General features: G+C 38.1%; 1 protein-coding gene across 2 annotated transcripts in view; it reads right to left on the reverse strand.

Annotated features, from left to right (window-relative positions):
• PHLPP2 (PH domain and leucine rich repeat protein phosphatase 2) overlaps positions 1 to 12,493 on the reverse strand; it is a 77,218-nt gene that overhangs the window by 23,981 nt on the left and 40,744 nt on the right. For both annotated transcript variants that reach the window (XM_006878629.1, XM_006878630.1), the window contains 5 exons: positions 11,372 to 11,497; positions 9,288 to 9,442; positions 3,325 to 3,471; positions 2,562 to 2,792; positions 127 to 329 (listed from right to left, as the gene is read on the reverse strand). In XM_006878629.1, coding sequence (XP_006878691.1) covers positions 127 to 329; positions 2,562 to 2,792; positions 3,325 to 3,471; positions 9,288 to 9,442; positions 11,372 to 11,497 — 862 coding nt within the window. The remainder of the gene's footprint in view (positions 1 to 126; positions 330 to 2,561; positions 2,793 to 3,324; positions 3,472 to 9,287; positions 9,443 to 11,371; positions 11,498 to 12,493) is intronic.

Consider the following 12,493-nt stretch of genomic DNA (forward strand, 5'->3'; position numbering starts at 1 on the left):
CAAAAAACCCAAACAACAATCTCAAAATGTGATTTTGTTGTGTCCAAGGAACATAACAGATATCTCTATCAGATAGTTCTGATTGTAGTTGTTAGAGAAAAAACAAGAGGATGGACAGAGACTTACGGTTTGAGTTGGCATAGAGGGTTCGAAGGGAGAAGCCACTGAGCGTTAGCTCCCTCAGCTGGTTCCGTTCACAATGCAGCTGCTCCAAGCTACACAAGGAGCTAAGATCTAAGTCAGTCAGTTGATTATCTCGCAAATCCATGTGGGTGATGTATTTATTTCCCTCCAGATTTTCAGTAATTATGGTCTTCAACTGATTCATCCTAATATTAGAAACAAGGAAATAAATTACACTAAATGTCTTTACCAAAACAAAAATACAAGATATAATACTTTTTCCTGGTCCTCTAAACAACTCTACTTGTCTAATTTTGTTAGGCCCTACAGAAATAGTCAGAGATGGCTTTAGTTTTGAGTTCTATGTTTATAAACTAAATAATCTAGATTAGCAAATATAAATTAAATACAGAAGGAGAAAATGGACTCTATCCACAGTTAACTAAATACATATTTCCAAATATCTAACAGAGTTTGTTGCAACTTACAAGGTATAGGAAAACGGAACAAGAAGTTAATAAAACCTTTGGATTAGTGCGTATTAAGGCAGTCTGATGGGAGGACCACGTCAAGAGAATGAAGGCTTAGTCAGACTTCTTCCTATCTGTTCTCTTGCTCTCTCTAGTGAAATTCTCATGTTACATTGTGAGAAAAACAGTCTGGATCATAAAAGCATATGGGATAGTTCAAGAGTAAATTAAACAAAGTGATTTCTTGGTTCTTTTCTATATACATATATAATTTAATGTATGCAGGTCTGTTTAAATTTTACTGTATTCCAATAAACTTGTTACTACTAAATAAACTTGTTTTTACTAGGACCATTAATGATTTCTTGTAAATAATAGCACATCTAGCAATTGGTTTTTGTTTTCTTTGTTATTTATTTTTTTCCAACTATATTTAGGAAAAATGGTCAGAAAAAATTTGGTTACTTTATCTTACTTACTAGTAAAACCATAATTATTTCTTATTAAAATACAACAGATGTCAAGAAGGAAAAACTTGCAATGACTCAACCAAAAAACTGGGCAAGTTTACAGAAAAATACCAACTACTCATAAGCCTCAAATAAATGTTGATTTAGACAATGAAATGCAATGTGCTGCCAATTCAAAGGTACATGGTTTGAATCCACCAGTTGTTCTGAGAGAGAAAGATAGGCACTGTGAGATTTACTGCCTCTGAAAACCCACTCGAGAGTCAGCTGGTTCCGACCTGACAGTATGTAACAACAACATCTACTATACTGACATTTTCTGTTCATTAGACAGACTCTGGGCAAGTTATCAGGAGGGTTCAATCCCTGGAAAAGGAAAGAGAAGGTCAGCAAAAGACCCTCAGTGAGATAGGCCAACACACTGACTGAGACAATGAGCTGAAGCACAGCAGATGTTGTGAGGTCAGTGCAGAGGAGGCAGCTTTCATTCTGTTGAACGTGGAGCCATCGTGAGTCAGAGCCGACTCGATGGTACCCAACAACAAAGACTAATAAAAATGAAAGAGACTGTTAAGTTGACAGTCATGAGGGTAGTAACACAGTGAACGCAATGAAAGTCCCTGAGTTGTATACGTAAAAAAATGGCATGCTTTATGTTCATACCACACATACATAATTCCGAAAAACCAACACGGATAACAGCTAAGGAAGTCTCAAAAACTGTTTGTGGGAAAGTAAATTAGAACAATCTTTGTCAAAACCAAAGCCACAACTCAAAACAGATGTAGGAACATCATATTTATTGCTGTGTTGCTCACAATAGCAAGGAGATGGAAGCAACATGAGTATCCATCAAATGAATAGATAGAAAAACTAGGGTACATTCACACAATGGAATATTATGCAACATTAAGAAACAATGAACTTGTAAAACATTACCCAACATGGGAGAGCCTTGAGAACATTATGTTAAGTCACAAAAGGATGAACACTGAATAACACCACTGCTATAAAATAGAGCAGACATGGAGGGTGAGAATGGGAAAAGAGTGCATAGATAATGACAAATGCATTAGATCAGACAAGGGAAAGAACTGTCTGAAAGGAATACATGACTAGGCATTACATGTGTGACAATAATCTGGTACAAGGGATGCCTTGCAGTGAGGACTGAGGGACGTGGGACAGGGGTGGGAGGTAATGTGCAACAATGGGGGGGGGAATGAAAATAAAGCATTTTCGATGTTTAAAAGAAAAAAGAAAAAAAAAAAGAACAATCTTTGTCAAGGCAACTTGATAATATTTGTTATAATATACCTAACTCACTCATGATCTGTTAATGAAGGATAAGTGAAGTTCTACTCGAGTTCTGGAAATAACAGTTTTACAGTTTTAAAATCCTAAAGTTTTAAAGAAGTCTTTACAAGAGAGAAAACGTGGTAAAGGTCCACCCACGAGAGATCAAGCTAAAGGAAGACATGGGCAAGAACGGCCTCACCTTAGGTCGACATGCTTGACATGGCTCATCCTGTTCAGCACCCCGAGATTCAGGACTTCCAGTTGATTTCCTGCCATCACCACTTTATCTAATGTAGTGAGTTTCTCATAAACCTCAGGAATATTACCAAAGTGGTTGAAGGAAATTCCCAGAGAGGAAAGCTGTTGCAGATTTCCCAATTCTTCAGGTAAAGTAGTCAGAAAGTTGCCATCAAGACAGAGGGTTTGAAGACTGAAGGAAGAAAACACAAGACCTTTTATAAAAATATTCTTTGGAATAGACTGAACTAAAATAAAATTATGGAATCTGAATGACATCACTAATTTATTCAAGTATGCTAAATTACCCCAAATCCCTTCTCTATTAGGATTTAATATATTAACTATGCATAATTTAGGGGAGCTCTGGTGGCCGAGAGGTAAGGAGTTGCACTGGCAACCCAAAGATAAGTGGTTCAAATTCACCAGCAGCTCTGCAGGAGAAGAAAGGGCAATTAACTCCTGTGTGATTAATTGTTTCTGAATACCCACTAGAGACTCAGCTATGGGTCAGTTCTGACTCAATGGTAAACAACAATATACATAATGATGTTCTCTTCAACATAAAAAATAGTTTGAGCCTCTGATGCTGAAACGAGTCACTGCTAGAGGCAATTAGATTTTTCTGTTGTCAAAAACGGCGTCTGACTAGAATCCTAAAAATTACATGATTTATATCATCACTGTAAGGGAAATGACAAATCTAATAAAGGTTAGGTACTTACTTTAGCAGACTGCCAATCTGACTTGGCAGGTCGTGAATTCCATTACAGGAAAGGTTGAGCTCCGTCAGGGTAGAAATGTCACACAGCAATGTAGGAAACGACCCAAGTTTATTATGGGACAAGTTCAGGCCCTTCAGCTGAGAAAACCTAAACCGCAAAAGTGCAAGGCACACTAGTGAATGACAAAAGGAAGACCTGTTACATATGACAAAATATCTGCTGCATATGTTGACCTTGAAATTTACTCCACTAGTATTTCCTGAGCACTCACTGCAAGTCAAATATTGCACTTGAGAGAGGACAGATACAAAGATGACTCACACAGAGCTAGCGCTATCACAAATACCACGTCCACTGTGTTCAGAGTTTTTCTTTCTTAAAAAAGGTAGACAATCTACCAAAACAAGCTTATGCTAATTCTGTTATTTTATCACATTTGGTATGTGTGAATATAATTTTTTCTTAAAATTTCTACAAGCAACATACAACAGCCCTGCAACAATAAATCAACAGATGGAAACAGAATAGTTACAAATATGTAACTATTACAACCAACTTATGTTGATTCAAATGTCATTTGAAATTAATAGGCCAATTAGAGCTTGAAAATACATATGTGATACATATTGTTGTTGTTAATGCCATTAAGTCCCCTGTGACTCACAACAACTCTATGTACAACACCTTTGAACCCTGAGCCAGTGCACTGCCTTTAGCACACCCACCCTCATTACCCCAGTTACTGTCTTAATCCATCTAATCTGGAATCTCGCTCTCCTGTGCTGTCCCTCCAGCCTTCCAAGCATAAAGTCCTTCTCCAAGGATTGGCCCCTCTTGGCCTTGTGCCCAAAGTATGTGAGACAGAGCCTCAAAATCCTTGCTTCTATGGAGAAACTTCAGGTTTTTAAAAAATGTGATCTCACAAGAACCATGAAATAGTAAGTTTTATTCTCTTATTTTATTTGAATAAGTAGCATTATCTATACTGTCCTATCCAGATGTATTATTGCCATAAAGTGGATTATACTTGTAATTATGCTTAACAGTATTATACTTGGTAATTATTGTCAATGAGTGAAAACGGACTCGATCCTCTAGCAGGTTTTTAGGAGGCTGTAAATCACAGGAGGAGACTGTTCATCCTTCTCCCTCAGAGTCAGTGGCGGATTCAAACTGCCAAAGAGGCTCCACCTTTGAGTTAGTGGTCCAACTACAGACTAGGCCACAGTTAGATTATATCCGTCAAGATGGTAAAGCTAAGATCGTTTTCTCCGTGATGATTATTTTTGTCACATGCTTCTATAACTGATTCCTTAGCACCTCATTCTAATACTCCTCCTCCTAGCTTCTGACGTCCAAGATGGTTCCTCTGGCCTTGACTTTAGAATTTATTATCTAGCTCTCAAACTATACTGATTATCCCCATCTTTGCTAGCAGCTCAGATAAACAAGGAAATGACAAAAACCCACTCCTTAACATTAAAGCTTGTTTTCAGATAGCTGCCTCATTACCAAATACAGGCTTATGTTTAAAATGTTGGGTTTGGTTGGGTTTCTTTTAAACATACTACCTGGGGAAGGAGAAAATGTGCAACAATGAATAAATAAAAGAAAAAAAAACCCCATACTATCTGATAAGGTGACAGAAAATTGTCAGTGCTTTTGGAAAGTTATTCTAGAAATAAGAGCTATTAAGGTATGTAAAACAGGTCATTTTAATGTATATTATATTTTAAATCACAATATAATTTAAGTTACTTGAGTGCCTTATCAACCACATAGTAATTCCCCTAAATCTATTTTTAAAAGTTAAAGAGAGAGAAATGGGGAAGGTAACAAGAAGAAATCTATATATTTTAACTACAGATATGTATCATAGACTCATAGGCATGAAAACAGACGGTTTACATAGCTGACAGCAAAGACAGGAATTAAAAGAAACAATAAAAAAGAGAAGTTCTGCTACAAGGAGGAGAATTCTTTAAAATAATCCTATTTTCTTTAAGTAATTAAGTCTGAACCCTTTGATTCGTAATGTTGCATATCCTAAATCTCTCAAAATTTCACAGGCTATAGATCAGGCAGTACTGAGAATGATTTCTAAAAAGATATTTTCCAGGAAGTCCTTAGCAGCCTGTTGCTGTATCTGTGATACAGTAGTTATTGGAAACTTGCTTGATGGGGGTAAAAAAAGAAAGGGAAAAAAAAACCCAAACAAAATCAACGCTGTATTTCCTCTGACACATACATGTGTGCACACTAATCACAGCATTAACCACAAGATGATGATGGAATCAACCAAGTGTCCTGCAACTGCTGAAAAACTAACCAACCTCTAGTACACACACAACGAAGTAATGCTCAGTGTTCAGGAATGATGATGAATCCGTGAAACACTGGCAACACAGATAAACTTGGAGAATATTATGTTGAATGAAATAATTATAAAGAACAAATATTGTGAGAGAGCACAATTTAAAAGCAAAGAAAATGAGGGCGAGCTCTGGGGACCTAGTGGCTAGATGCTGTACTGCAATCTCAGAGGTCCATGGTTCGGATCCACCAGGTCCTCTGCTGGAGAAGAAGGAACAATCTCCTCCTGTACCAGTCAGATCTGATTTGACAGTATGCGGGCACACACACCCACACACAACCCACACCCCCACCCACACACACACCCACACTATTTTTTTTTAAAGAAAGTAAAGAAAATGATTGTACACAGGAAGAAAAACAACAGTTTTTTGTGGCCATCAGAGATGAGAAGGGGAGAGGAAAATTCCCACTAATTAGATAATATACTAACTAGTTAATAGTAATTACGGTGAAGGGAAGGATAAACACAGTACAATGAGGGAGGAAAAACCATGACCCAGGCACAAACAAGACAATAGGAGGGACATAAGAGGAAACACCAACAATGGCAAAAATGGTTATATGCACAATCCTGCAGTGACAGGAATAATAATCTGAGTGGATACACAGCCTGTAAGCTGAATGACTATGAGATGGTATATAGGAGCACATGCATGAGCATATGCAGGTTTGTTAGAGGTTCTATCTATATCAGCACTTGTACGTACCACAAACAGAGAGATGCAGATATAAAAGAGCATACAAAGGACAAAGTTACAAAAACTTCTTAGCTTTAACTGAACACCATTAAGGGCTGAGTCAATAGGTCTCAAGGCCATAGTCTCAGGACCATGTAGGTCAAATGCTCCATAAAGACAATGTTGTCCATTCTACTTTGGTGAGTAGCAATTGGAGTCTTAAAAGCTTTCCAGGTTGCACACCTTAAAAAGTGAAAAAAAAAAAAGCTTTCCAGGAGTGATATGAAATACAATTATCAGTATCTCTCCATCTGGAGCAGAGAATCTCAAAAATTTACTGCTTTTTAGTTGATTCCAACTCACAGTGAACCACTGTTATTATTTCCAAGGCTGTAAATATTTATGGCTAGAAACTATCTTTCTTCCTTGGAACACATTTTAGTGGATTTGACCTTGTTGCTGGAAATCCAAAACATTACTCATTATGCCATCCAGGCTCCTAGAAGAACCTTCCTTCTCTGCATTGCTGTTAACTCAGAATCAACTCACAGCTGGACCTCCTGTGGGTTTTCAGAGACTCTAAATCTCATGGAAGGAGACTGCACATTTTTCTTCCATGGAGTAGCTCGTGGATTCAAACCACTTGCCTTTAGGTGGGACAGAATAGCACCCTACTTATTAGGCTACTACAGCTCCCTGAACAAAGAACAACAGAGAAAACCAAACACACAAGGAAACAATAAATCCAAAGGTCTAATGGACCACCTGAAACACAGCCTACAACAGCCTAAGACCAGAAAAAGTAGATGGTGCCCAGATCCTACTACTGACCACTCTTACTGGGGTCACCAAAAGAGATCCTGCTTAGAGGGGGAGGGGAAAAATGCCCCAAGATTAAAAATCACAAAAACAGACCAGATTTATTGGTCTGATGAACACTGGTAGAATACCTAGGGCTGAGATTCTCTTCTGAGTATCTACTGACATAGTTTACTGCATACCCACCTCTACCAAGATGCTCTTCCAATTTGAAAGTGAATCCACTCCCTGAGATCACCTTCCAGCCAGATAACTGACAGGTCTACAAACAAGTAATAACATCCACAAGGAACATACTCTTCTGAACAATCAACAATATAAGACAAAAAAGGCAGCATCTGTCTAAAAACAAGGTTCTGAAAGCAAGGAGGGGCAGGAAATATGGGCGTATGGAAATAGGAACCACAGAGGGGAAAAGGGGACTGCAAGAAACATCACAAAATAAAATATGTATACTTTTTTTTTTGTTGTTCATGTACCGTCAAATCAGATCTGACTGGTACAGGAGGAAATTATCCCTCCTTCTCTGGCATAGCATCTGGTGGATTTGAACCATGTACCTTTGGGATTGCAGTACAGCTTCTTGCCAGTAGGCCACCAGAGCTCCCAAAATATGTATACTTTTTTAAAGGAAACAAATTTGTTCTGTAAATTTTCATCCAATCCACAAAATGTCCCATAAAAATGCAAGCAGTATCACTATAAAAAAAATAAATTTACAGCCAAAATACTTTAGGAATCTACTCTTTTGAAAGACAAACAATATGGGCAGAATTATGTAGATGCATGAAGTGTTAACACAGTCAAAACAGAATCTGAGGGAGCTGTAGCTATCTGGAGACTCTTAAAGAGGCTAGACATCATGAAGCAAAATCTTACCCTCTCTTAAACCTGCCATCTCTTGTCAGGAACAGCTAGCTGGGCATTGGGACGCTAGTGCTCCCTCTATTTCCTCTCTTGTTCTTTCCCATTCTTTGTGAAGGACAGGAAAAGAGTGATGATGGGGACAAAGATGGAGACAACGGGTAAACAAAAGTGGATGAAGGGGAAAAGCTTGACTGTATACTCAGAGAGGAGATCCAGTATTTAAAGTTCAAGAGGACAAGATGGAGATGTTCATACTGTGTACTTTGCTCTGGGTGGTAAGTACATGGGTATGAATAAGTATGAAATCTACTGAGCTGTGCGCTTTATAACTTTTTATAACCCAACTAAAAACCAGAATAAACACACACACACACACACACAGATATGTCTATAAATTTAGTGAAGTATAATAATTAATAACTGTAGTAAGTGACCATTCGGTAGCATCAGGATGGATGGTGAAGAGATTGAGATTGTTCACAGCGTCAGTTTGCTCGGCTCCACAGTCACCACTCTTGGCACCAGCAGCCAGGAAATCAAAAAATGTATTGCGATAGGAAAGTCTGCTGTTAGGGACCTCTCTAACGTACTCAGGAGCAACGGTGTCTCTCTGGAGACTAAGGTCTGCCTGATACGGGCCATGGTTTTTGCAATCACTTGTTACGCATCAGAGAGTTGGACAATGACTAGGGAGGATAGAAGGAGAGTTGATGCCTTTGAGCTGTGGTGCTGGAGAATAGTATTGAATGTACCATGGACTTCCAAGAAAACAAAGAGATTCATCCTAGAGAGGGTTAAACCAGGCTGCTCCTTGGAGGCAAGGATTCTGGGGCTTTGTCTGACACACTTTGGACATGTTGTAAGGAGAGACAGGTCTTTAGAGAGGGACATCATGCTGGGTAGAGTGGAGGGACAGCACAGGAGGGGAAGACCCTCTATGAGGTGGATTGATTCAGTGACTGGAGTAATCAGGATGGGTGTGTCAGAGGCAATGCGATTGGCACAGGATAGAGCAGGGTTTAGGGCTGTTGTACATAGGGTTGCTATGAGTCGCAAACGACTCGATGGCACATAACAACAACAACAAGTGACCATGGTTTATGTGTGTGTAGATATATATGCATAATGGTGGCCGTGACCACTTACTAGGATGATTAAAATTCAATCAATTTGATATGTCAGTGTAGAAATCTATTCTACAAATGAAAATAATTTCCCACATACTTGTAGAGTGAGTCAAGGCCCCCTGGCCTTTCCTGTTGCATAAAGTTGTGTCGCAGGTTGAGGTAGGTGGTATCTTGGCTGTAGAAGAGATGCTCCGGAACCTCCTCAAGGCCGTAGCAGGAGAGGTCAACGGTACTGATGCGCTGGGACACAACCTGAATAAAGTCAGAGAGCCACCTCAGTCAGTGCTCACGGCCCTTCTCTCAGCGTAGGACAGAATGTCACTTACACAGAAAAGCATGGACACAAAGATGGAAAAGGGAGGCGAAAGGTAAGAAGATCTAATTATAAGTTGTGAACAATTTGTGTTGGAATTGTCAAACAGGAACCTAATTTACTATGTAAACTTTCACCAAAAACACAAATATTCTTGAAAAAGAACATACAAGCTGCTTGCCAGCAAAATGGCGTAAGCTGTAAATTGTCTAAAGGTAAAAAAAAACACCAAATTACAAAAATGGAAAGTTAACCATTCATACGAGAAGTAATTTTAAGATTATTGACTATAACAATAGAAAGCTTCGGGAAGCAGTATAGTATGAAAAGACAATGTCTTTTTGCAGCTGCAATGGCTCGCCATTTTCTAGTAGAAATATTAATTTTGTAAGGATAGCTCAGAGACTGCAAAAATTTGGAACTGCAATACACTTTTAGAGCAATTTACCTTTAAAATGTATAAAAGCTGAAATTATACTAAAAGAACTGGCCTCAGCATATTAGAAAAATCATTTGTTATAGGATTGCTCATGACTATCGCAGCAACAAGCTAAAATCTGAAATGGCTCATCAAGGCTGTACTAAATAAATACAGACCAAAAAAATACTGGGCCTCAAGTCATGGAATGGTCCCACTCATCACTTAATTACTACAGTAGAGAGAAAATAACTTAAATCTGTTTCTCAGTTCCTACCAGGCTCTAATGTATATATTTTTACTACCTCCCTCAAAGAGATGTGCTAAAGATGAGCCTTGAAAACATTTTAAAAGCATTATGTGCTATACCCCAACAAGAAAAAGTCAAATGTAAAATGGGCAAAAGACGTGGACACTTTACCAAAGATAACATTCAGATGGCCAACAAATAAATGAAAAGATGCTCAAGATCATGAACAATTGAAGAGATGTGAATCAAAACAACAATGAGTTAGCATCTCATGCCAGCAAAAACAGCAAAATTCACAAGATAGCAAACAAAAAATGCTGGCAAGTCTGTGGAGAGATTGACATTCTCATATACTGCTGATGGGAATGTAAAATGTTGCAACCACTATGGAAAGGAGCTTGGTACTTCCTTTGAAAGTTGGGTACAGAAATATTTGATCCAGTAACTCTACTACTAGGTACGTATGTCCTAAAGAAATAAGATCTGCAACACAAATTAACATATGCACACCCATGTTGATTGCAGTATTATGTGCAACAGCAAGAGCTGGAAAAACCCAAGTACAATCAACATAAAAATGGCTCAAGAAACTGTGGTACATTTGCCCTAACACTAACATTTGTCATTAAAAAAAAAAGTTCAAAAATTGATGTGATACTACAGAACATGGATGAATCTAGAACAGATCATGCTGATGTTATAAATCAGTCACGAAAGTATAATTATACAGACAAGGTATGAGACAATCATAGTATGTAGGTTTATACACAGAATCAATCTTGGAGGTTTAACAGGGCTGTGAAGGAAGAACAAGGGAGTAAAAATCAATAAACAGATAAGCTGGGAGAAATGAAAGGCAATACACAAAAAGGAATTGATCAGACATTATAATTCATTAAATAATCAATGGTAATTCATGCTATAAAATGAAATGTTTGTGAATTAGCATATTCAAAACCAGTAAGATTTGTAAACCTTAACTAAAAAAAAAATTAGTAAGAGCAGCATTAGGACTATGAAATTATAGATACTAACTTAAATAAAGATCATGCTATCATTTGCTCAGACCCAGAAAGACCTTGAGTAATGTGTATTAGAATTATAATTTGCTCTCTTGGGACAAAGTTCCATTTCAAAACACACTTCTCTTGGGCTTTCTAGATTCTTATCTCCTCATCAGGATATTTCATAGCTTATTACCTTGGATGCTTGCCGCTGCCATCTCTGGCACTCGGCCAAAGTCTCAAAGCTGACATGATAGGTCTGGGCTTGGGCTCCAGCTGAGCTGAATGCCAGCGAGTACTGCCGTCGCTTCACTTCTTCTACCTGAAAAAGGAAGGGTGAAGGAGAGAGAAAACGAATCATCAGAGAAAAGCCTAGTCAAAAAACAAAGGACAAGATACAAGAAAAATAATCCATTTTAAAAGTGGGAAAAGGATTTGAACAGTCATTTCTCTACAGAAGATAGTGGTAAGCTGTGCTGAAATCCCAAAGGCATAAAATCTGAATCAAAAAAGATGGGTAATCTCCTCTCCTGCAATTTACTACCTCTGAAAACCAAGCTATCGGTTGGTTCTGACTTGACAGCACACGACAAATTAACACACACACACACACACACACGCACACACACACACACACAGTGTGTCAAGAAACACACAACACTGTTAGCCACCAACCTACTGCAACTTTAAAAAATCATGAGATAACCACTTCAGATCCACTAGGATGGTGTTAGGAGCTGAACCGTGTGTCTTCTCAATATATGCTTTAAATCCTAATCTCTGTACCTATGTTTACAATCCCATTTGGGAATGAGTTGCCTTTTGTTATGTTACTGATAGGTGCAGTACAGGCTGTGTCTGAGATAAATTCTGAGATGAAACAACCAGTGTTAGTGAGGAGATGAAGAAATTAGAATACCTAGGTGATGGAAATATGAAATGGTATGGCTGCTTTCGAAAACAGTTTGGCAGTTCTTCAAAAGGTCCTATAATCCTACAGTTGTACTATGAGGTATGCACTCCAGAGAATTAAAGACAGAAATCTACACAAGAATGCATACACAAATATTCATTGCAGCACTTTTCATAATAGCCAAAGGGTAGGAACATCAAATATTCATCAACTGATGAATATGTAAAGAAAGTAATAGTTCTAAAATGGAATATTACTTAGCAATAAAAAAGGAATAAAGTGCTGATACATATTTATATATTAATAAATTTGGAACATATGCTAAGTGAAAGAAGCCAGTCACAGAGGACCATTTATTATGGCCTTATCATTCCAAGAATGTCCACAAACACACAACTCTGTACA

The sequence above is a fragment of the Elephantulus edwardii genome, unplaced genomic scaffold (genome assembly GCF_000299155.1).
Source record: "Elephantulus edwardii isolate Elephantulus edwardi_28Jun2011 unplaced genomic scaffold, EleEdw1.0 scaffold00001, whole genome shotgun sequence".
NCBI classification, from domain to species: Eukaryota; Metazoa; Chordata; class Mammalia; order Macroscelidea; family Macroscelididae; genus Elephantulus; species Elephantulus edwardii.